The following is a 26,856-nucleotide window of genomic DNA, read 5'->3' as shown; positions in this document are numbered from 1 at the left end:
TTGTGTTAGTGGTTCCATACCTTGGAGTTCAACAACAAGCTTCAAAATGTAGCTTAAAAAACTTAAAAACAAAATATGCAAAGGATTACTGAGTTTTATTAATCTGAAAATTAAAAAAAACATTTAAACGATACATATGCTTAAGACAAAAACACAAACCTTGAAAACTGCCAAAAAATAGCTAATTAATTGTTCATATTTTTGTTTTTATCATATGTGTACAGAGCACCAAAAAACAATAACTTACAATGCAACAAAGTGGAAATTGGAATGGTTATTATAAGGGAAATTACAATAACAATTTTATGTAGCAGGTACACCGATATTTTATTTACTAAACACGGCATAGGTTAATTCACTGTGCTGATTAATGTTTGATTAACTGATTTGATCAACAGGGGTATTGTAAATGTCAAAGGCTAGGAGTGTGTGTGGCCACTGACGCAAGCATTACTGTCACACTCTCATCTTGCAAGACAGCCACTCATATACGAACAGCAGGAGGGCATGAATTGTTACATGTATGTAGGGATGAACCCACAGGAAGGTAAGTAAGGTCCCAAGACATTAACAAGTGAAGGCTAAACTCTTCATAGTTGAAAAGAATTTAATACAGCCTATAATTCTCAGAGCCTACTTAAAATCAATCTTAATAAAGATCTTCATTGTTTATCAAGGACCTGTTACCTTAAAACCCTCCCACTGAGCTGTTTTACAGAAACAGCTTATTCTCCTGCAAGCCTGTGCCACACTTGCCACACATATATCAGGGTAGTCTACAACTCTAACTAATGAGGTGATTTAATGTTTATGCAACACTCAAAGTCACTCAAGTATATCACAAGTATCACTATAGATCAAAATCATCAAATGAAGTGAAAAGCTATTTAGTCAGTAACCATAATCAATATACATTTTTTATCAAAAGAAATACATGTATAAATTGATTCATAAGTTCATTTTGATGTTCAGTATATTTAATGCGACATTCTCCCTTACTTATTTTTATTTCTAAAAATGTTTTCATAATCTTTAATTTGTTGGAAGTATTCTTCGAATTTGGTGGTTTCTTATTCTCTGTTTATAAAGCACTAAAATTGAAAACCTCTGTAGAGCAATTTCCCCCTTTTGTTAAAACACCTTTCCCTTATTGCACAGAAAGTTAAATGAGAGAAAATTCTAAAAGCATATAAAATCAGCTTGGCTTCCTAAAACAAAAATCAACTCCCCCCCTTCCCTTAAAGCCAGTGAAAATATTAAAAGAAATGTAAATGGTTTATAAAAAGCTTATAAAAAACAAACCTTGGTGCCCTTTTCTCCCGATTCACCCTAGAAAAGCCAAAATAGAGGTGTTGTTAGGTAATGGATACATAAACATACATAAATATGAAAACCAGCTCCAGGTTTGCTGTTTAAGCTGTATGTACACTTTAGACCTTGTACTAGTAAGGCTTCGATGGTAAAGAGTGAATTACACTGGCAGTGGAATTTTAAGGATATCACAGTTAGACCAGTCCAAAACCCTGCAGAAATATTGACAATGGCTTGTTGGTAAACCTGACAGATCCACTGCTCAACTAGAAGAAAAGTACAGTCACAGAAAAAAGCACAGTCACCTTCCAACTCAAACATAGCAATTCTTTGATGCATTAATAAATAATCTGGTAGTCGTTCTTCCTTCAAGGAAGCAGTAAACATCTGTGTCAAATTAGCTAATTCAATATAGCTTTCTGTGATTTTATAGAAGCCTAGCAAAAGAAGCCAAATTCTACTCTGGTGTAAATGCTACTTCTAGGTGCCTCACACAATTCAATTGCTATGTAAGTGGATCTGGAAAAAAAGCAATACCTTTTCTCCACGGAGCTTTCCCGCTGATCCAGTTCCACTGTCTCCTTTTGGACCACCAGGACCCCTCTCACCTTGACTGCCCTTTTCTCCTTTTTCTCCTTTTGAACCAGCTGGGCCTATAACAAAACAATGTGATTTCCATAGTCTTTAATCCATGTTACCTACACCTAGAACTATCAAGTAACCTAGGCTAAAAACCTCATTTCCCCAAATTACACAGTCTATTCTGGAACACGGCACCAGTTTCAAACATATGTTTAAGGACAAAGGAGAGCAGACGTTCTTCAGTTCTACATCAGTATCTCAGATTTTTCATGTGTACAGTCACTCCAGTGCTTCAGCGTCACAAGTATGCTAAATGTCTACACTAAATAAACTAGAATTTAGCATGGTAGGATCCATCAGCTCCAATCAGACACTTACTAAAACTAATTAAATAAAAATGAAAAGGCTGTACTAAACTACATCAATGCACTTCTCTTGGCCTCTATTTTTTTCAAGCTCACAATACAATACAAAATTCATAATTATTGATCCATGCAAAGCTCAGGACTTCTGTTATTAAATTAGATTGAGTATTAAAGTTGTGTGAATGACAATTCATTCACAGCAATTTCTTTACAAAACTGCTTAGACTGTAAAAATACAAGCAATTATTAGTTAGAGATCAAATATAAAAATTTACCTTGTGGACCTGGTGCACCTGTCTTGGACTCCACATTGGGAAATGTTTCTACTCCTGGGTAAGAAAATTAAGGATTAATTAGATCTGTTGTCTATGCCCAATCTTACTTTTAAACATAGTCACTGTTTATTACTAACAAGTAAGCTGCTTTCAAACAAAACAGGGGAACTCAGGGGAAAAACAGGAACCATTAATATGAACAGTTTTCTACAGAGGATTCTCACAGTGGAATAATGTAAATGTCCTGAGATTTGTACCCCACATTTATTATTTTACAGCATAACTGCTTTATTAAACTCAGCAATGGCCAAAGATGCATGTTTTGTTTTCCATTTCATTACAGTATATGTTGTGTACTGTATCTTGAACACCAGTTCTTGAAGACTATAGATGGATGGACCTAAAAATCCCAAGTCAAATCCTGATTTAGGGCTTACTCTGAAAATAACATACATACTGTACCTCCGCACTACAAAATTGAAGAAGAACAACCTCTTTAAATGCTTATTTCAGTAATACAGTAGTAAAGGAAGTGACAATATGAATTAGATGTTCAGGTTATTCAGTATTATTGTACTAGGATACTGTATGAAGGTAAGGGTTCCCTCAGCAGATTTACATGTGGATGATTAGATAGAGGACATTTTCCTTTATCATTCATTTAATTGTGTGAAACCATCTCTGGTACTATCCATAGTCCTTAAACCAAGATGACAACATTTGCAAGGTTGGGGGCTATGTTAGCAATGTCCTGAGCACATAGCTAATTTGAGAAATTAGATATTTAATGAGAGGTAAGAAAATGAGTATCACTTCTAAAAGTAAGCAATGTTTTCAGGGTCCTTTCTGGTCCCTTTAAGTGAAATTTGAGGTAAAAGGACTGGGAAAAGTATTTCTATTTAAAAGCACTTTCCGTTACATCAAAAAGCTGCTGATTTTACATTAAAGCAATTTTACATTTACCCACATGAGGGAGCTATTAGCCCATTCAGCATATAACAGCTCATTAACAGTAGTGTACTTCAAAGTGGAAACAACAGCACAAGAAAAATTCCCTCCTAGCACAGTTGATTGCTGACAACAAATTGGTCTGAGGTTCTTATTCAGCTGTTTCTGGAAAGTCAGGTTACCATCTTTGAAATCATGTCCAGGTAGCTTGTTCTAGACTCCCACAACCCATTATGTTAAAAGGTATGTCTAGTTTTGATTTTATTTTTAAAGCTGTTTCTTAGTCTTCAGAACAGACAATGCATCCCCCTGAAGTCCTCTCTCATGAAGACTGAAAAGATTGGATTCTATTAGCATGTCAAGAGTAGGCATTTCCCTTAAGCCCAGAAATGTATGTAATTATTCTCCTGATTCACTGATTCCAAAGCAGCAATAACTGTTCAGAACATGATGGTCAAAATTGTAGGCGAATTTCTGAATGAGGTCTTACTACTGAATTCTAAAATTGGAATACATCAATTGCTTTGAATTTAACAAATAACAGCCCCATAACACAATGCATCCCAACAATGTTTTCATTTTTATTGCTTCCTCCAACAGTCAAGATGATATGTCAACATAAACATCATTTGTGTCTATTTTTCTCTTTAGTTTGATTATATTATTGTAAAGTGCATTGAGATAATACACCATGAAAGGTGCTATATAAAATAAAGTTTATTATTAAGCAGATTATAACACTCAGTGTGTTTCCCATCATATATTTAAAGTTTGTTTTTTGTTATCTGCATGCAACACTCTGCACTTGCCTACATTAAATATTTGCCAGGTGTTGAACTGTCTTTTCTTTATATGTCTTTTTGAATTTGATTTGCAGCTTCTACAGTGTTTGATAATCCTCCCTTTTTACTATCATCTGTGCACTTGTCTAGTTTACTAGCCATGTCAGGACATAAATTTCATTTATATAAATTAAAAGCAGCAGTGGTTTTAATTTAGATAGCTGTCATATTCCTCAAAATGCATCACCCCAAATTAAGCATTCATTCTTTATCAGTACTGTAATCAATTAAGTTTTCAGAAAATTATACTTTCTTTAGAAAAACATTCTCAAAAGCTTACAACTATTCTATAATATGGTAGTATACATGCTACACCTTAATGCTCTGCTTGTATTGCTCAACTCCGTTTGGTTCCAGTTATCATTTCCATAAGATTACAAGTCATAGAAATAGCCTAAGTCCCTTCTGACCGTGTTGTGATGGAGTGGTTTCTGTGCCTCAGGGAGCTTAGAACTATGTTGTTGGGAGATTTGCGCTCCTAATAGGGTTATCCTGACAAATTCGTCTAAGGTGAGAGGCCAGACAAAGAACGATCAAAACTACACCTTAATGCTCTGCTTGTATTGCTCAACTCCGTTTGGTTCCAGTTATCATTTCCATAAGATTACAAGTCATAGAAATAGCCTAAGTCCCTTCTGACCGTGTTGTGATGGAGTGGTTTCTGTGCCTCAGGGAGCTTAGAACTATGTTGTTGGGAGATTTGCGCTCCTAATAGGGTTATCCTGACAAATTCATCTAAGGTGAGAGGCCAGACAAAGAACGATCAAAACTATACTCCTATGATGGTTTCATTAAAAACTGAAAGAACTCTACTCAGATCAGGGACACAGGGAAACAGGGACCCCCTCCACCTGCACCTTCCAGAGCCAGGCCTGGGAGTTATGTTCGCCAGTATGCACCTTGTGGCCAGGCTACCCACATAACCCAGCCAGGCTTAGCCCAAAATGGCTACGTGGACCCGTCATATAGGCTCCCCAAACACAAGGGTGTCAGGTGCAATACCAGTCAGGTGAAGGGCATTAGTGGGACGAATCTGGATGTGGCAGTGGGAAGTGGCTCTTAGGGTATGGAGATGTGCAACGTCACTCTACTAGTGGGGAAGGGGCTGGAGCTGGTACACGAGGTTGAAAAGCACCGACTAGCTAGTCGGTCTTCCCTCTCTAAGCACAGCACTGGCTCTGGAAGCAGATTTCTCAGTCGGTGGTGGTCTCCCTCCTACTCTGCCGCTTTCCCACACGAGAGGCCCCCAGCAGGTGTGGGGATACTCACAAGTTCCTGGCTGGGAGCCATACAGCTGGACTTTGTGCCGGTGGATGACAGGGCCGTCTCAATGTGATTATGAGTTCCAGCAAGGGAAACTCTGACTGCTGTTTGTATTTAATATTGTTATACGATTATGTTATACTAAATATTGTCAATACTGTTGTGTGTATGATACACTTAGATAAGATCTCTGGTGTTTCAATTCTTCTGAAAATTAATAACCATTAGTATTAAGGGAAATAAATAATTGAAGTGTAGCAATCATAAGTATAAACCATTTCTGAAGCTTGCCTGATTAATTACTCTGAAACATGAAGGGCAAAAAGAATGACACACAAAATCTCATATCCACGGCACAAGCTGCACCATAATTGTGTACATATACAGCAAAAGGGTACTACAAGAATCTAATAGTAAACACACGACCAGTATAGCCTTAGCAATAAGACTTAAAGACTGTGCAAAAGAAAAATTAAGGAGAAAACTCAAAACAAGAAAGAAGAGAAAAACATTAATTGTGAATACTCACGATTGTTTGTTTCAACACGAACAGAAGTGTGGACTTGGGACGTCACTGGGGGCTGTTGTATTGGCCGCATAGATGGAGGTGTTGTCTAAAAAGAGAGGGGATAAATCAGAGACTTACAGAGAGTCTGAACTCTCATTCATCATTTATAATCCAGAATGTTCAAGCTCCTGCATGTCTAACTGTGACAGGTCATTTATGTCTTTGCTGTTTGTCCGTCACCTGATTCAAGCACTTGCACAAAGGGTAAAGGGAGTATGGAATAAGCTACCTGGCTATGTTGTTGAAGCTGATACCCTTCCTAGAAATAGCAGGATGAGATCCTTGAAAAAATAAACAGCCTTCTATCATTTTCAATCTTTCTTGTTATCTTAATTGCACAATTCAGACATCCTTGCAGCTCCATCTCCAAAAATGCTCATTAGGGAGAAAGTGAGAATTTGTAATCTCTAGCCCCCCCTCCAACCACGCACGTTCTTCCTTGATGTCTCTTGGTCTCTCTCTTGTAAAAATATCTGTGCATTAAGAGAAGAATGTATCAAAAATGGGAAAAAGATGTTTAGTTGTCTATGACTGGATGTGTAATTTGAACCTTAATTTCCAATAAAAGGAAACCTACCCTTTGCAAGGTCCACAGTTAGGATCTAGTATGTTGCTTTTTTGCTAAACATGGCCCTACATTGTAATTGAATACCAAGTTTCATGTTAAGGCCCTATCTTTCAATATCAGTCTGGACAAAAAGATTGAATACACTGTGACAGCAATAGGCATGCCTTCCATGATAGAACACCATTTATTTTTGCCCTGACTGTTGAAGCTAGCAACAGATTATGGGGCTAGTGGCAGTGAATCTATGCAAAGAATGCAGGCTTCAGTGGGCTCTGAAGCTAATAATAGGTGCAATGCAGGGTGGCTGCCAAGGAACTGCTATTGCCATTCTCCAGGAGACACTTTAGTAAAAATCATTATCAGTGAACTCTCAACCTAGTAATAGTTCCTGCTGACGATGCTGTTTCCTAAGAGAAAGGATCAACCTCTGCTGTAACTAAAGCATAATGTAGCCGGAATGTCCAATGGCTATATTCAGGCTATGTTTTCATACAGTATGTGATGACCAAGAAACAGTCTGAAACTATACCTGTTCAGCTGATAAAAGCATAGCTGACAATGTATACAGGTAAAGATGACAGGATGTACAAACCTTGCTATTATCATTTCCTTTTCCTTCTTTTGACATTGTTCTGAGGAGCCTTGATCGGTAAAGCCAAAGGGTTTTAGTAATAAGATAGTAAGAGAAGCTAAGCCACATACTGTACAAGGCACTCTGTAGTATGAATGGTCTCATAAGACACCATTTTCCAATAAGTTTGGTCATAAAAATGCAGTGAAAGGGGATGAAGAATAAACACTTGGGTCTTGGGTCTACTGTGAATGCAGTTACTGTTGGCATGTGTGGGCAAAGTAGTTATGGACGAATTAAATATGTAATAAATGTTCCAGTGTGGGAAGTGAAAATTAAATGAATCTCAGTGAGGTATGCGTAACAAACCTCCTACCAAAGCTGCCATGAGATGGATGTCATGCGTTTAAAATCAAGAATCTGAAACAAAACATTGATTTCGTGTTTCTAGTAATCACTGACCATCACTAACCATCTGTTCACTGCAAGAGCAAGCTGGAAACCTGTTCACAGCAGCAAACACTTATGAAGTAAGAGCAGTTTTAACACTTTCAATGTTTGACTCCATATTGTTTTTAAACCTTCACATACAGTATCATGTAGAATAAGACAGCATTTACTCCCAACACCTTTGCAAACAGCACATTTTCACTCACAATCTTAGGAATTGTAAGTTTTCTTTCACGTTTTTTCCATAAATGCTCTCTGTAGGGTGCACTCCTTTCTAAAACTGTACATCCATTCTAAAAGTGCATCAGTAAGAAGATCAGATAGGGAAGTGTTAAAACCAAAATGCAGGAAATATTTTCTTACTGTTTGTTTCTTTTATTATTCTGTATACTTTAGGTCCAATCCTTGGATTATAATTTGAATTTATACCCTTCAAAATGACTGTAAAAATTAAAGGTCTAGCAAAAAGGACAAATATAAATCAAGAATCAAGAAATTAAACAGTTTGGGGCAAAAAAAAGTGACACAAAAAACAAAATTGCCACTGCAGATTTTAAATTTGAAAGAAAAAAACCTCCATATTGCTAAATTTGAAGAAATGAATAGAACATCCAAAGACTGGCTTTAATACTGTAGAGGGTCAACAGGACAATACCTAGCCACCACAACTAAATAAATCAGAGCAAAATAAATGTTTGGTAATAATGGATAAAACAGCTAAATAATAAATTGAAAATACTCACAAAGCTTTAAACTGGAAGATTACAGAAGTGAACTGTACTTAATGGTGACACCTGTTTTTTATAATGGATCACATACACAGATCGTTATATTGTTCATCTTGTCTCTAGTTAATTGATAACTACAGTCAGTATTTGTTGTTTTACAGTCTGTTTTTGTCTACAGAGCATAATGAGTAGGTATTTGATCTGAAATGCAATGCTGATGGAATTACATCTACAAGAAGTATGTCTTGGAAAAGCTCCAATGAATGAAGTGTTAATTTTCTTCTCATTTTTATATTTATGGAAGCCCCCTTCAAACAGAAAATATCACCCTCAATGATGAACAGATTCAGTTAGGCGGCTCAGCTTCACAAAAGCTCTCATGAGAAGCATCTTAATTTCAATACGAGATCACGTATTTGTCTAAATACTTCAGTGACGAGTTTAGACTACAGTGAGTATAAGTGATATTAACATAACACGTCTCATAGAGTAGTCCCAGGAATGTGCATTACTCAGGGCTTGGTAACTTAAAACAAAAAAAAGACATACAAGGAAACTGTATGAAAAACCTTACCGTTTCTGTTGGTGCCACATCACTGCCACTTCCAAAGTCACCAGAGACCTGTCAAAATAAATGTTTTGCTGTTGTCTATAACTGATGCTCAGGGTTCAAGAGCGAACGCTCTAATCATGCACAATGTTCAGGTAACAAACAGCATCTTCTGTGTTCTTCATTTTGCATCCTTCTCTCCAACCCAACATCACCTTTGCAGTTGCTCATTGGTTCACTGTACCTACTGTAGCTGTGAGGAGATTTGTGTTTCAAATGCTAGTCTGAAGCTACTGTAATAAATCAAACTGTCAGTTTCACTATCACAGTACTGAGAAGTATGTTTGTCAGATTAGGATTACGGGAGAGTAGAGACTGTGAAGTAATTCTTAAATGATTTTCATGTAAATTAAACTAGCGACCATCAAAGCTTATTTGGACAGACTAAAAAAGTAACCTGCGTTTAAGGATTCTATCAATACTAATCAGAATGTACATTACAATTGTGCTATTATAATATTTTACCTAATTTTGTGGTTGATATCCACTAAGAAATATCCAGAATAAGACTATTTAATTGATCTGGAGAATATTAATAACTCTACTATGTACAGGTTAAATACTAACTTAAGGACAGTCAAATTTTCTTTGAGAAGCCTATGGGTATTCCCCATAGACTGTAAAACTGTCACACATAAAAAATAAGGAGCATACTGTTTTTTATAAGGTTTCACTTAATTGAATGTTCTACAGCTTCAGAAACTGCCTTTTAATCTAAGGTTCATATTATATTTCATTGAATCAACAGTTATGAAGGAAAAAAGGTTTGAAGATGAGACGTTTTTCTGCACACGTGTAACAGAAAGAATCTAAAGTCCTATATCTGTGCGCACCCACGTGTAATCAAAAATCTCTGAAAAAGGCCATCTAAATGCTTTTTCTTCTCTGCTGCTTCTATTGTTTTTTTATTATAAAGGTAACTTTTACAGATAATTTGACTGTAATATATTATTTAGCATGAGAATGTATATATGGTACTTTTACTATTTTATATTTTATGTATATATGGTACTTTCATATTTAGATAAAGACTTAATATTCTATCCTCAAAGAAGACATTGAGAAGACAAATCTCTTCCATATCTCTGGTGATAAACAGTATTCCCAGATAATAATTATACAGGCGTACTTTAGCAGTAAATTATAAAAAAATAACAAATAACATATCTCTGACTGCCAAGCATGTGTTTACACTGTTTAAGTGTTCCTGACCTGTTCATCTAGTAACCCCTTAGTTTCTGCCAAGAATGTACTACTGTCAAACACTAATGGAAGTCATATAACAGGACTGGCATATAAATTGGAAGTTTTACCTACAGCTGTTTGTTTAGCTTAAAGGATCACCAGAAACAAAAGTATTTTCATTGCCGTAAACATATTACTAGTGATAAAATGGAGACACTGCAAAGCTGCAGGTCAGCAAGTAGTATCATCATCCAGTGAAACATGGAGCACAATTGGTATTATCTGTGACATTGCAGTAGTTTTTTTCTTTTTCTGAAAAATAAAGATTAGTTTAAATTTCCTTGCTTATGAACATATGAATAGTTACTAATTAAGGACAATGTAAATTAGTTTTAGATTTTTATAAACACAAAATATTTATGAAAAAAGGTTTATGGTATTGTTCGATACTTAAATATATACTGAGGGAAAAAAGAAACGCAACATTTTCTGGAATGAGAATACTATAGTTATAGCTTATGTACTTCCACAAAAAGTTGTCAATTTGTTTTAAGCCCTCTGACCAGCAATACAGCTTGTGCAACGAGGCATTGCAATTTGCCAATCACATGAAAGCTCGTTAGGGCCAGACAGAGGCTGCAATGGACGCGTCAGCAGTGGATCAGGTCCTCTTCACGGATGAGTCACTCTTCAGCCTGTTCCATGCAGACGGGAGGGCCAGAGTGTGGAGGTGTTGCGTTTCTTTTTCCATCAGTATATACAGTATACATGACACTGTTACAGTATATACTGTACATCTACTGTACATGCTGCTTTATTTAATGGATATCACTAGTATGTGCATAAAAACAGCACAGTGCTAGTGATGAAAGCAAAGTTTTAAGCTAATTTCTTTAATTCACAAATCAATTATTGTAGCTTAATTTTGATACTTATTACACCTTTAATTCTACTATAATAATGGACAACTCAAAATCATACTTATATGTCTTGACATTATAACCATTTACATATGATTGCAATATAAAAATGTATACACTAACATTACCTTTTATATACTGTATTATATATACATAACAACATCGTAAAGTTTAAAAAATGCAGAAATATCTGTTCACTTGAGAACAAAGTTACACATGAGTGCATACTATATATATATTTGCACGAACTAAACTTGACATTAGTGTTTGTATTTAATCTTAAATCGGTTATTTAAACAGTGATTCAAATAATCTGACTTTTTAACTAATGACTCATTTTTGTTAATGGTTCTACTTGTAAAAACCATTGTTATTTTTAGAATGTATGAAAGGGTTGCAGTTTAACAATGCTGTACATTTACACAGTAGTAAATGCCAAAACTTGTAGCATATATATATGATCAAAGTATTTCTTAATATATCAATATTAATCATAATATACTTTCTCATTTTTAAAATACATGACAAGTATTTTCACATTTTCTCCCCAACCCGGAACGATAGCTACAGCTTTAGCGTCGCTCCAGAAATCCAATTGAAACTGTAAAGCAAATGGTCAAGATGCATTTTGGACAAACTGCTTAAATGAGTATGTTGAGACTTTAAAATTACTTGTTAGAATCTGTATCAGTATTTTGCATTGTAAACTAAGGATGGTCAAAGAAATTACACGTGCTTGTCAATAAATATCAGATGTTTTAATTTATGCATGAGAAACTATGCCAATGTTACTTTGATTCTTAGTCGTGGTCATTATGTTTGGTACACAAAGGTAGTGTTAAAAAGGTGCTGAGTCACATTTACAAAATATATCCCAATTCATCACTTACTGCATCTGAGTCATCTTCCTCTTCTTCACAAAGTCGTTCAGCAGCACGGGGATCCCCAATCACCTTCAGCTCTGCAATTACACCCTTAAAACAAATGGAAACAGCTGTATGATGAACCTGGTTGTGAGTATTTGGAATAATCACTGCATGAAAACCTAAGTACTAGAAACTGATCTATATAGACAATAGAAAAGCAGCAACTCTTATGTCAGGGTCTATACTAGTAAATGCAATATACAATATATAAATTAGAATACAATACATTATTTTGGTGATGCCAAAGAATTAAACTTAACTAAAAACAACTCTCATAATCCAGATATATTTTAAGTTCTACATTTGTATAGCAGGAAGACATAGGCAATTTACAGGTCAATAACGTGTAAAGACAGAGAAACCATAATTTAAACAACCACTGAAATAATTGAATTTAATTGCAGTTCATGTAAATAATTTAAGATGCCCACTGGCTGTAGCTTGCTTTCATTTACAAAAGGTACATATTGTGTTACACAATCTCAAGGCCTCAACACAATCTCAAGGCCTCATTTCTTTTCTTTATGAAATGCATCTTATTAAAACCTTCCTTCTGGTCTTCGCAGAACAGAAAACAGGAGAAGACCTGTATGATCTTGTACAGTAAGTGATCAACAGTAATAACTACTGCAAGATTTTACTGGCATTATTTGCAAGTTGTCTTGGTAAAAAGAGTTCTGTTCTATTCAAATTCAGTTCTGTTATAATAGACAGTCAAAACAAGGGGCTCTTTCAATTATTTAAACACAAATTCCAGCTTCGTGTAGACTCTTGAATTGGTAGGAGCAGGAATCTGAGTCTTAAAACAGACATGACCCTTCTGTCCTTTACATACTCTGAGCTGAGTTCACAACAGTGTGTTCCATTCATTGTGAATGGGTCTTTATCATTACTTAATTGAATCTTTGTGTGTCTTAATGCTCATTGTATCCAACAGTGAAGACTAAATGACAATCTAGTGCATATTTGAAATGAAAAGCCCTTTTGCAGATGAAACCCACACAATTCACTTTAACCTAAACTGAAGAAAATTCTCAGACGAGTTCTACATTTCTCCTTCTGCTAACCATCTATTGCAAACTGCTGAATGCATATTAAGAGTCCTTTGAATGTCTATTTTAAAAAAAGAATGAATCCCTTTGCAAATGTTAAATAACTGAAAGGATGAAGAAGACTTGGCCTTTTCACTAAAGATATGGTCAAAAGCAATGTAGCATAATGGACCGAGTTAAAGGCAGCTGCAGATTATTTGATTCACATGATTCATAAACTTAGTCAATACAAAGCAATGTACAGTAACAGGTACAAAATCTATGTGTGCATGGCACAAGTCTATGTACAAAATTTAGAATTGATATGCTCCCTTAAATCCTAAAGAAAACCTTGACCTAATTCCTACATTTGAGTTAAACTGACACACACTGTACCCCTCTAAATATAATGCAAACCTCTTTATTCATGCAGCTCAATGTTCCACTGTCGCCTTGGGATAGCATCCCATACCTAAATAGAGGCAGACTTATTTTCAGACAGGCATTCAAGACGCCACAGACAGACATCAGTCAAGACACATTCTTCCAAACCAGATAAAGTTCAACTGAATCCAAGGCATTTTTATGTGCTCCACTTTTAAGCGAGCTAATGGCTAGCTTTTAGAGAACTCAGCGTGGCTTTATACAAATATCAAAATATAATAGGGCCCCAAACATCTGAGAAATTAATGTCTTAAAATTAATCACTTTCAGATAAATATGCAAAACTGCTCTTTTGTGGCAGATATTTACCCACAATTCCACCCGCAATATTATATAACCAATAAAATGCTAAATTAGCATCTTCCACCTGTATGGGCATGTGATACATCAAAAACAAATTTATTTATTAAGGAATCAGTGAATTAAAAATGTTAATTAACCTTATCAAGAGAAACAAAAATAAATCAAAAGGTCTTGTGAGAAAGAGTTATTGTAAATTGCATTAAATATCCAATGCATAGTTTAGTCAATGCAACCAAGCTATTTGTTACAAATACTAGATGAAATTTCAAAGTTGTCTGAACACTCTATCTGAATCATAAATAAGCCTCAGTATGACCTACACGTCTTCACAGCTGGTAAAGGTGCTTCAGCCTAAATCACCAGATATGCTCCTGTCAAGCCTGACCCATAAGTGAAAAGGGTGGAGGACATGTGACAAGAATGAAAGACTGCTATGTGGGGCTTCAGAATGCCTTTAGGTAAAAAAGTGTTGGAAAAACAGCCGTGAGAACACAAGCTCTGACAAGAGGGTATCTGGTATTTTTATCATAGTGCTGCAAGACAAGAGGCCTGAAATTTCCCACAGAAACTCTACCCTATGACCCAGAGTGTCAATGATATTCTGAAACCTTTACCATTTTTAGCAGACGATGTGTCATTGAAGAAAAGGGCTGAGGGTCTGCTTCCTCACATTATTAGTTTGATAAAATAATTAGAAAGAAATATATATTTTCTGTGTTTTACTGCTACCAAACTATTTAACGGAGGTAAGATGCCTTTAGAATGGCTGTTTTCAATGTTCAGAACAGAGGTCAAAGTGGGTGACCCATTAGATTGACAGCAGGAGGTGAACTGAGCAAATTGCTCCCTTGGGTTTAACCAAAAGCAATTACTTGCATTTTCCCAGTGGGATTTGCATTTCTCTCATAAGCATTTGTATTTCTAATCAATGGAAGGTAATTTAACTGATTAGGAACCAAGTCTTGAACAGGTTACTGGAGAAAAGGCCTTAGTCTCATTCTTTTTGGTGCTTTTAATGGTAGCGGATTAGGAATCATAACATCCAAGAAATGTATGTGCGTAAGGATGCTGCAGGAAGGAGGACTTTTTAAAATGACACATTTGTATTGAATCAGTTTTTCAATTAAATAAACAACTCTTCTTTTATGGGCAAACTTTATTTTCTAACCCGATAGAACTCTGAAATCATCAAACTAATTAGAGGAGACAGAGGGTGGGAGCCATTATCTTCATATAACTGTATATTTTGTGTTTAGGGCAATATACATTATTAAGTACTACTGATGGCAAAATGGGTAGATGTAGTAAATTGATGAGCCATCAAGATGTTCCAAAGTCAAGATAAACAACATAGGCTTGCTTGACAAGTGCCCTTAGAAATAGCAAACTGGAAAAAATACTAGTTGCTCATCAATAACATTACGTTAAGTAAAAATATTAATTGAAACCTGATCCTAATCCTATATGACTTAGAAATGACTACAGTTATTCACTTTCAAGCTGATCAAATCTTTGCATCTAATGAAAGAACAATTTGGGGAGAGGTAACCAAGTCAGTTACTGAATATATAATGTGGAAGTTATAAAATGCCAGTTGCCCTCTGACAAAGCCAGTCTGACCTGGTAAACTAATTTGTTTATTCAGACCTCAAGCTGGTGTGAAAGCACATTAACATACATCTTGGTATTCAAGCAAATCACTGACAGAACAATAGCTTACACAAAGAGCGGGATCTTTGTCTTTTTTCAATAATAGGGATGTAAAATCAGTATTAACATACCTCCGAAAAGAACCTTCCTCAATAGCTGTACTTATCATGTGAAATAAAAGAGAGCTTTGATTCTTATTCAGGCCAAAAAGTCAGATATAATTCAGGAAGTATGCCATCAATGTCAGGAGATTTACTATTTGTCATATTCTGAACTACCTTATTTAGTTTAGACAGGGATAAAAGAACCTTTTAATACTGCTGCCTCTGCCAGACAAAGATCAAGTAAATGAAGAGATATGAGAAACCTAGTATACTTCTCTTGATTAAATTTAATGTCAGAGCTACATAATTTAGAGTAAAACATCTGCAATGCAGAATTTATCTGCATTGGATCTGACATTAATACCACATATGATGATATAACATTTGGAAAATCTGTAAAATGTTCATTATTGCTAAGACCCAAAGCTAATAAATAACCAGGTTGACTCCCAATAATCTTGCCAAGATACATAAGTGGGCAGTGAATTTTCTTCTTTTATCACAAAGTTCATTTTCAGTGCAGTAGCTTCAAAAATCGTATGTTGTTGAACTTGCTCCAGAAAATCCACCTTTGTTTCCATCATTTTTCTATAATTTTAATAAAGTAGATTTATCTTTAATTAAGGTTTTGACAGCAAGTGGGGGTTTTCGAGCAAGCCACAGTTATAATAAATAAAAACTGCCCCCATAACCGCTCATTTTGTGGTTGTGTAGTACTGAAACTCACACCTGGAAACCCACTGACGCTAAACAGGTGTGAGTCTGGTCACTACCTGGATGGAAGACCTCCTGGGAAAAACTAAGGTTGCTGCTGGAAGAGGTGTTAGTGGGGCCAGCAGGGGGCGCTCACCCTGAGGTCTATGTGTGTCCTAATGCCCCAGTATAGTGATGGGGAGACTATACTGTAAAAAAGGCTCTGTCCTTCAAATGAGATGTAAAACCAAGGTCCTTACTCTCTGTGGTCATTACAAATCCCAGGGCATTTCACAAAAAAAGACTAGGGGTGAAACCCCAGCGTCCTGGCCAAATTTCCCATTGGCCCTTACTAAGCCTCCTAATAATCCCCATCTATGAATTGGCTTCATTACTCTGCTCACATCCCCACTGATAGCTGATGTGTGGTGAGCGTTCTGGCGCACTATGGCTGCTGTTGCATCATCCAGGTGGATGCTGCACATTGGTAGTGGTGGAGAGGAGTCCCCATTACCTGTAAAGCGCTTTGAGTGGAGTGTCCAGAAAAGCACTATATAAGTGTAAGGTATTTTAAAAAACAGTGAAGAGCAAACAAGAATCCATCAGTTGACATAAATCATAACAAAATAATAAAGGTGAACTGATAATGTCATGGGTAGCATCAGAATGATAACAGTGATGGAAACAAACTTAGTTTCAAACTCAAATGGAGAGGCTTCTTTTCCGGGAACTTGGTAGACAACTTAATTTTATGGGATGCAGTCAATGACTTCATTAAAGACGAAGACTTCATTTCACAGTACTTGCTTCACAACTACAGAAATATAATTACAATTACTAAGAATTTGTTGCTTAGAGTTTGTGCTGAATTTAGCACATGTAAATCTAGGCATTTTTTTTTTACTTTAAAGGCAGTTAACCTAATCACTAAAGGCTTTACTGCCACACAGATAAATATTTCAACTTTTTTCATTCTAAATTCTGCAGTTTGGAAACTTGGTATTATTGGGGTAGTTGTCTGAGGTTTATCTAATCATTTCATTTCCCTAAACTTTTCCCTGCAAAGGCAGCTGTATTTGAGACCTCAATTAGCCTCAATGAGGTCCTCTTCTACTTGAAATGACACTGCCATTAACAAAGGTTTGAAGGATTCCTTTCATTTATAATGGTTCGAAAAAATAAGATCCAGCAAGCATCATATCATCTCTTTTATTTAGCGGGATGCCTAGCTATAACATGCTAAAAGACCATATTTATGGTTTTATAGTCAGTTTTTCTGCAAGAAAAGACCACAAACTGTTACTTAAGTCTCAGTTACCAAGGCATTAGGGGTCTTACACCTGATAACATTTTCTGCCTCCTTCACATGCGGCTACAGACAATGTATTGTCAACTGCCAATATGTTGTTTTTTCACTGTACACAGGATCAGAGTTTAGATCAGGTTTTATTATTATTTTAGATACCAAACCTTTAACAATGGCGTCAAATGGTTGGGAACATTAAAGTTTGCAATGTTAAATATCAGCCTACCTCTGTTTGAAGCCCTGGTCAAAATGCTTCATATTCATTGAGATTTACATACTATCATTTTCTCACTTGAACCTTTTCAAGATATGCTCCTTTTCAATCTATAATTCCCCGACCTCTCTTTGGAATGCATACTAGAATTTTGGAATTCTCATCATAAGCAATGCAACCACATAATAAATTTCAGCTCTGTGTTAAAGATATCTAGCAGCCATATTGTTTCTAAAATTTTATTTTTTAAATGCCTGTGTTTTGTGATCGGACACTCTCTGGTAATCCAATCGAAAATCGCTGTCTGGCCTCTTCATATGAATATTTACTTTGCACTAGTATTACACTTTTCAGACTGTATTTTGGTCTCTTGATTAAGTCATTATTTATGACTTGGTGTTTGATTAAAATACTCAAAAAGTTCCAGAAAACATGGTATTCACAATCTTGTAATTATCATCATCCTAAACTCCTTGAAGGTGATTTATCTTTCTCTGCTTTCATTTTTTTCAATAAAGGAATTATAGCAGATTTTAATGAGGATGGTCTTACTGATTCCAGGGTTCAAGCTTCTTTCTTTTCTGACTTCACAACAATTGCATTATCTAGTTGATTTTAGGGTTAGAATTCCTGGAGCACATGTTAAAATTTGGAAAGGGGGCTTGAAGATGAATACTCAATGATTTTGGAACTTTTGCAACACCAGCAACTTTGAGTTTGAAGTGATAGAACAAATGAACAAAAAAAAAACATACCAAAAATCTGTCTGGATCAGCTCCTCCAGCTTGTCCAACAAAGACTCCTGCTCCACCTTCCAGTTCCATCTCATCGGGGGAACGCTCAAATCGGACCAGGATGGGATCGGAGTCACACATGTTGTAGAACATTACCTCATCATCTTTCACACTGATGGAAAAACGTGTCCAGCGGTTGGCAAGAGATGGCACGCTGAAACTAGCTGCCTCATAAGAGGTTTGGGATCCAGGCTCAGTGTAGTAAAACTGTACCCTCTGTTTTTCTCCTTGCACTGCAGACAACTTGACACCCACATACATGATCTGCTGAGAGGCATCTGTGATGGAGAAAATCACACCTGCCTTTTTGGAGGTTGGCTGAAGGTTAAAGAGGAGGGAAAAGTCCCGATAAAAAGGACTGGGCAAGTGTGCTCTTGCAAGCTGGCCAGTGTTGGAGTCAGGACCAAAGACATAGCCAGGGCTATTGTCAGGGCCAAAGATTTTGGTGATTTGTTCTGGTGGAGGATCACCAATGAGTTGCAGTAATGTAACGCCACTTTCACCTGCAAGACAAAGAGCACAAACTATTAGTCTAAAATATTTACACTGATTGATGTAAAGGCCAAAGAATTTGTTAGTGAGTTGTTGCTATTAATTTTCAACAGATTTTCTAAGCATGTTTTTCAAGGCGTGGCCACGTACATTAAAATGTTTCATGAACGTAAGTCATCTAACTGTATCTTAGAGAACAAGATGCATCAACACTACTCTGGGTGGTCTGGCAGTAAAAAAGATAAGGAAATCTTTTCACTTAATTCTTGCTTGGGGAAAGTCTACTAATAATACTTAAAGTAGTTTTTTTGTAACTTGACAGAAAACAATATAGCCATGAAAAGGTTTCTGTTAATTTGAATTATTTCTTATTTATCTGTTTCTTATTTATCTGTTAAGCACACCAAATACCATAATTGTTCTAGTATAATATGGTTAAATAATTCAGATCTGTTACTGAGATCTGACCTGTGAGCATTTTCATGTAACTGCGGTAACACAGGAAATTAATGTCCACTGAGTAAAGACATTTATCATCCAAACAGAAGTTAGCTAATGTTATGCAGTAGGTTGCAAGTCAATTAAGCCAAAAAAAAGGGTTAGAGAAAAAAGGAAAAATGGAAAATAAGAAAAATCAAAAAACCCCAAGACAGAAATAGGCATGAAGAGATGGATGAAATTATAAATCACTACATTTTTTTAAAACCCAAAGCAGTTTTGCATCTCTAAGAAGTCCCAACATACTGTTTCTTGGGGAGGTACAAGTTAAAACTATTCTATCCCCACTGGTTTGTTTAAAATAACTTCAGTTTAAAATACACAAAGGAACCCTGAGAAAATAAGCACAGTGCTTGCTTGGAAGACAAACTACACAGACATACAGTTTTAATCCAAAACCCCAAATCATTTTTTACCAATATGAAAAAAAGGGAATTACAGAGAAAACTGATAGGAGAAGCAATTACACTAAATTGTCATTTATAAGTAAAATAAAAGGACAGTTTGTGTACTACACTAATTTATTTTCTTTGAGCTGCTTTGGAATTACCCTTCCACTAGGATATGTAATAAACAATGTTCAGCTGATCTAGTGCATGAAGATGATAATAATAATAGTAATAATAATAATAATCATCATCATCATCATCATCATCATTCAAAACACTATTTTGATAACACAAAACACTATTTTGATAACACAAAAACTATTTTGAAATAGTTCAAAACACTTAACCAGAAATTGACTTTCAAAATACTGCATTAAAAATAATAGTTATTAAAATAATAATAATAATAATAATAATAATAATAATAATAATAATATTATTATTATTTTAATAAGTATTATTTTTAATGCAGTATTTTGAAAGTCAATTTCTGGTTAAGTGTTTTGAACTCTGCCCAGTTTACAAAGTATTTATTTAAAAAAAATATTTAAAGAAGATACAATACCATTAGACTTAGTTACAGGTTAGTGTTCATCAAATGAAAGTTTTGATGAATACACTTTTATTCATGCTTATATATTTAATGTTTGCATTCGTTAGTGCCTAGGTTAGTGCAATGTTCTTCTCAGCACTCTGATCCTGAAGCCACTCAAGCAGTGAGAAGGGGATTCAAGTGCTGTGGTACATAGAATGTTCTTTTGAGAAACAAATTCTTTATCCTTTATATAGTACAGTAGAAGTATGAACTTGTTGTCTGGCAAAATCTAGCATCCAAGACACCACAGAATGTGATTAAATAATAGCCAAATTGGCCTCTTTCCCTTCAGAAAGAAAAAAACAAATGCCACATGAAAACCCAGAAAAAGAAAATTTCCTGTTTTATATCTGACTGGGATTAAATCCTTTGAGATGATGGACCATTATACACATTAGAAACTGTTCCATTTCAAATTAACAGGCCCACAGAAACTGTACAATCAGTAACTAATTTTCTTTGACTTGCAGAACAAGAACACTACAGGGGGCAGTTTAATTCAATAAAGCTGTCACAACTTTCATAAATTAAGATGACATAAATCGCAGCCAGACCCAAAGCACGAATAAACATTGCTGGAACACTACTGTTTTATCAAAACAACCATGGCAAGGAAAACATTACATTTTCCCAAAAGGCACATCTGCTTATAACCCATAACCATAAGACATGCAGCTGTCTTAAAATATCTGTACTTATTTCCTTTCAGTCCGGAGATGAGGGAAAACTATTTCTGTATTTCTTCTAAGATAAATGAACAAGGGTAAAACAAATACTTGTGAGTTCTCAGAGTGTCCACGGAGTTCAGCAAGTTGCGCCAAAAACATCCAAGTTTTTTTATGTTCACTATACCCCTGATAATCCTACTTGACATCTTAACTAATTATTCTCATCTATCCAATAAACACTTCCTCAATTTCGGAAATACAAGTTAATCTATAATACAGTTTGTAAGCACGGGAAATCCTCATGACATTGTTTTAAATTAGGGGATAAAAATGCCAATTATGAAAAACCAAGCTTTACTGGATCGACATGCTGCCAGTGTAGCTAATCAGGTATTGAGCAGGATTTGTATGAAATTATTTTGTATTCCAATGCTGTGTGCTGAAACATTCAACAACACATTTCCTCAGAACAAAATGGTTAGATATAGTGTGCTCATTAAATCTGGCTAATGCTAGAAGAGGCTACTAATTTGAAAAAAAAAAACACCTTCAAGGATGTTAAGAATTACACGTCACAGTTCAGCTCACCAGTACCTCTATTGCGACTTTTTCCTGTTCACATTGAGCTCTGGAACCTTGTGAAGTTACAAATTTTGAACTGGTGACAACAACACTCTACTGTAGATTAATAAATATGGGATTAATAACCCCAGTTATATGGATGTAGTTTGAATATGTCAAGAAAAATAGCTCAGTTTCCAAAAGATGTTTATACTTAGCCATTGTTTTTTACCTTAATCATTCCAAAAACAACAGTAAAGAACAAGACACAAAGAAAAGTAGACAGATTTGAATTGAACCTGAACCTTCTTCAAGTAAGGAGACAAAGAATCCAATGGTTTAGTTCCCTTGGCTTTTCACAAGGAAAGCCAATCTTGTAAAACCTTCCTGTGTCAAACCTTTTTTACAGTATACAGTAGATACACCTCCCACAGAGGTGACACCACAACCCAAATAGATGTGTGCATGGCCATGACAGAGCAATTACTGTTGAGCAGGGGTGACCATCTCTGCTCCTGAAGAGCTTTTATTCTACCGTTTATTGTATATAGTAATAAGATACCAATTGCATCACTTTCTAAAGATCTAGAACAAATTCATTGTAATCTATCGAAAGGGTGTTTATTTAATTATGTGTTTTAGAGGTCATTAACAATGACAATCTGAAGATCATTTGGCCGGGAACAGCTCCCTTAAATGAACAAATTAGTTTGCTCTGCCTCGATGTAAGGCAACAGGGCATACAGTACAGATAGATGCTTTGCAGCAAATAATACAGAATTTAATGGGTTTTTTTTTTCTAATAGTTTCTTTTAAGACCACAGTGGAATGAGAATAATCTCTAGGCAGTTAATGAACTTTAAACTGCAATGACAACAATCGCACAGCAGTCTCTTCCTGTGTGGCTTTCTGCAGCTTAAGGACTATTATAATTTACTAGAACATGCCAGGAAAAGGCCAGTTGTGACTTGCAAAAGAAGACAAAACTCCCTGAAATAAACTTTGAGCTATAATTTAGTTGACTTTGTACCAACCATTTGAGCTCTAATAAATAAAAGTTCCTGATATGGTACTAAGATTAACAACAGGGGAATATTAATATTTTTGAGAAAATGTCTTAAAATCATTATAGATTCTTTCTTTTTTTTCATGGAGTCATATTTGTTGTTTTCAGATCATGTGAAGCATTAACTACTAGGCAGATTACACACAATTTCTGTAATGAATGGAATTTTCCTGCATTTCCAGAACACAAATAGGTATAAAGATCACATTACTACAGATGGTAGCATACAGTAACAGCTTACACTGCTGTGCTGTGTTCTTGCCAAGGTTCTGCATGTTTTCTTGTTATCATTATAAGATACACATGTATTTCAAACATTCCAGCTTCTCAACAGGACACAGTTAATCTACTACACATTCCAGACGTGTATCTGTTACAGTTACATTTCAAACATGGCAGTTTTGATTTCTATAACCCTAAGCACATCACTTTAGATCTGGGCTGATTTCCAAACATCAATTGCATGATAAGGTACTGTTGTTATGGTATTGTGTGTGTGTTTAATGGATTCTAAGAAACTGTTATAATCATGTTATATGATCTCTAATATCCAAGCTCTTTAAGGTTCATTTTAAAGGATATGTTTTTAATATTGATAGGCACAGTGATTAGTGCCTCTTTTCAATTCCTGGGGTGCTATATGTGTGGAATTTGCATGTTCTTCCATGCTGACATTGGTTTCCTCCAGGTGCTCCAGTTTCCTTCCACAGTACAAAGACATGCTGGTAGGCAGATGGGTTTCTATAAAAAAGTGGCCTTGCTGTGAGTGTGTTTGTGTCTCTGTGTACTCTGTGTACTTTGTGATTGGCTGACATCCTTTCCAGGGTGTATCCCACCTTGCACCCAATGCTTCCTGGGATATGGGATATGTGATACTTCAAATAAGTGGTTATTGAAAGTGATGTGGTGTTTTTCATACTTGAAAATACCCAGAGTTTGTAAGGCCACATCTCCAAATGTAATAAAGATATAAATAGTGCTAACAACTCCTTTTTAGGAGTTAAAGGGTAAAAGATCCAAATTAAATCACATGTAATATCTGATAGCAGTTAAACATTTAGCTTGTAGTTAAAGTACACTTGTTTCTAAAATTTTTCTGTTAGTCCAGCATAATTAAAAACAGACCAACGATTTCAAACTAAAAACTTTTAAGACAGAACTTAAGATTTTAAGATTATAATAAGACCCATTTCCTGAATTTATGCTTTACTCTATAATGATGCACATTTAAAATCTGAAATATTTTTTTCTTTACATTTCTTCACTTCTGGTAAATATTCTTTCAGAGAAAGATAATTCCATAATGCGTAGGCAATTTAGCAGGCTTTTGTTTTTTGTAAAATTTTTAGTTTCAAAGGTTTTGCATATCAATTCACAGCTAATTGAAATTTAGTTATTCTTACAACTAGTTCCATATGGCTAGAATGTAGCTTTGTAAACCACTTTTCAGTGACTAAAGATATTATATTATATATTATAATTGTAAGATAATATTACAATTAAATCCAAACATTGAAGATCTCATTCATCATCAAATGAGTCGCTTTAAAATGAATTGCAACAATATAAAGGCATAGGAAATTTTCAATTTTAGCCAATGTCTGTAAACTTTTAACCACAAAGGGAACCCTACAGGACTCATACAGAATGTACAGTAGCTCAGCTATCTAACTTCTTACTTTCTGCATGGTCAGTATAGCACAGTGCTCCACTTGCCTTAATCAATATGTCTTTCAGTATCTTGGGCTATAAATTAGGTAATTGATCATGATATCTATTGAGGCATGAATCTCTACCTCCACTGGTTAACCTCTGACAACCAAATAACTATGTTTCAACTTTATGTGCTCCTCAGCCAAAGAAACAAATTATTTCTAAAGAGGGTTTCAGGAATTCTAGCCTTTCTTTGAAATACCAAAATGGAATGGTTTTTTTTAGGTTTCCTTATGGGATCACAAGGACAAATATATTTTCTATACCTTTTTCAATATCAATATAAAAAAAACAGGCTACAAAAAGTGATTTGTTATACATCTGAAACTGTAGCAATGAGACTCTGTCACACAATTGAGAATATGGGAATAAAGGTCATTTGGGGATTTCAGAACATTAGTGTCTACTGTCAATGTGCTACTCTACAGTATTTCATGGGAAAATACCAAACATCTAGAAGAATCTGATTTATCATGCTGCACTTCAGTCTCTATGGCTACTCAGTCACCAATCAAAACATCTCCTTTGGGCTCCTAAAATTGTCTTAATCTTTTCTCATACTGTGACAAACAGCTTACAGTAGGAATATCCAAACCAGAGCCAAGGTTTAAATGTGGATGTTAACCCTCCCATCCACCCAAAAATGGACCTGGAATTTTGTAACATAAACCTATTTAATTTTTAGTGCTCCATAAAAATACAAGCCAATCAAAAAATTCTAAATATTTTCTGACTCCTGTAACACTACTGTAACCACACAAGAAGAAAAGGAAATTTCTCTTTAAACTGAATTTAGTTCAAAACAAAATATCAGAAGTTGTTTTTAGTAACTACATTGGCATGGCCCATTTATAATATAGCCTCTTTGGCAGTGTTAAAATATTTTTTATATAAAAACTTAGTTATTGACCCACTTAAAAGACTCAAAGCACAAAATTCTCCTCAACAAGGTCCTGGCTTTTGTTTTTAGTTTGAAGTCATTGTAATCACAGCACTGTCTGGTTTGCTTGATCCTGCTGGAAAATCAACACTTCAAGACTGACTTTTAAAAAAATGGAGAAAATGCTAGCAGAAGGGACTTCATCAATGTTTCTTTGAACCGTATGGTAGTCCAGAATCTGCACCAGAAGTGCTAACTGCCACTCCATCTTGCCACCCTAGTGTGATGATTTCTCCCGACCTTGTGCCTCTTGCCTGATTGGTTAAGCATCAGATGCCCACAATTCTCTTAAGGACAGAATGATTATGGAAAATGAAAGGATCTTCACGCTTCCACCACCATAACTTGTGATGTCTCCAGCCTTCCATCAGGACTAATAAGGGCAAAACAGAATTTATCAGTGAATAAAACATTCCACCACAGATGCTTTTTGGCCTGCAGAAGATTTCATCTCTCACCTGCTCCTGAACTGCCTCTGAGCAGATACTGTAGAACGTTTTTGTATACAGTGTGCAGAGAATGAGCAGCACAGATCCTAATTACATACAAATTTTTTCTTCCCGAGGTTTTTTGTGCTTTAGCTAATCTGAAAATGAATATGCAGATAGATATTATAGTTGCAAAGGAACAAGTAATAGGTTTATTCCATGCTGAAAAAAAGAAGAAAGAGAACACAACGTTTCGGCCGTGGAGCCTTCTTCAGGTGTGAGAGAGACAGGGCAGTAGGCAAAGGTAAAGTAGCGGGAGAACAAAGGTTGGGAGGGAGGAGGAGTGAGAGGCGGGAGCAGGGGACAGAAAGAGAGGCCAATCAAGAGGTGTGAAGTCAGAATGGGTGCAGAGAGGTGTGAAATGAAACTTCCAATGAATGGAGAAAATTTAAAAGAACAGTAATCTGTCGTTAAGGGAAGGGAGAATGTGTGATCCTAACTGCAGAATAATTTTAGTTTCGGTGGTCTTTCTGATGTATGAGTTCGGAAAACCGTCTTTGAGAACACAGACGGAGAGATTAGTGTGGTCGTGGCCGTCAGAGGTGAAATGAGAAACAATATGCTTGGAGAGATCTTTAATCTTCACAGCCCTGACGTGTTCTCTGAAGCGGTCTCCGAGTCTCCTTCCTGTTTCTCCAATGTAGATGGCTGGGCATTTACTGCAAGAGATACAGTAAATAAGGTTGCTGGAGGTACAAGATGCTGTCTGGGTGATCCGGAATTGTCCTGAGGGGCCTTGAATGAGTGTGGTGGTGGCTGTGTACTTGCAGGTGATACAGCGAGCTCTGTTGCAAG

At 35.7% G+C, this 26,856-nt stretch overlaps 1 protein-coding gene across 4 annotated transcripts in view; it reads right to left on the bottom strand.

Annotated features, from left to right (window-relative positions):
* col18a1b (collagen type XVIII alpha 1 chain b) overlaps positions 1-26,856 on the bottom strand; it is a 142,596-nt gene that overhangs the window by 36,856 nt on the left and 78,884 nt on the right. For all 4 annotated transcript variants that reach the window (XM_069197153.1, XM_069197149.1, XM_069197150.1 and 1 more), the window contains 7 exons: positions 18,613-19,154; positions 12,077-12,160; positions 9,046-9,093; positions 6,116-6,200; positions 2,534-2,587; positions 1,849-1,964; positions 1,303-1,329 (listed from right to left, as the gene is read on the bottom strand). In XM_069197153.1, coding sequence (XP_069053254.1) covers positions 1,303-1,329; positions 1,849-1,964; positions 2,534-2,587; positions 6,116-6,200; positions 9,046-9,093; positions 12,077-12,160; positions 18,613-19,154 — 956 coding nt within the window. The remainder of the gene's footprint in view (positions 1-1,302; positions 1,330-1,848; positions 1,965-2,533; positions 2,588-6,115; positions 6,201-9,045; positions 9,094-12,076; positions 12,161-18,612; positions 19,155-26,856) is intronic.

The sequence above is a fragment of the Lepisosteus oculatus genome, chromosome 12, assembly GCF_040954835.1.
Source record: "Lepisosteus oculatus isolate fLepOcu1 chromosome 12, fLepOcu1.hap2, whole genome shotgun sequence".
Classification (NCBI taxonomy): Eukaryota; Metazoa; Chordata; class Actinopteri; order Semionotiformes; family Lepisosteidae; genus Lepisosteus; species Lepisosteus oculatus.
The sequence above is the reverse complement of the archived record's forward strand: the minus strand, read 5'-3'. Positions and strand labels throughout refer to the sequence as shown.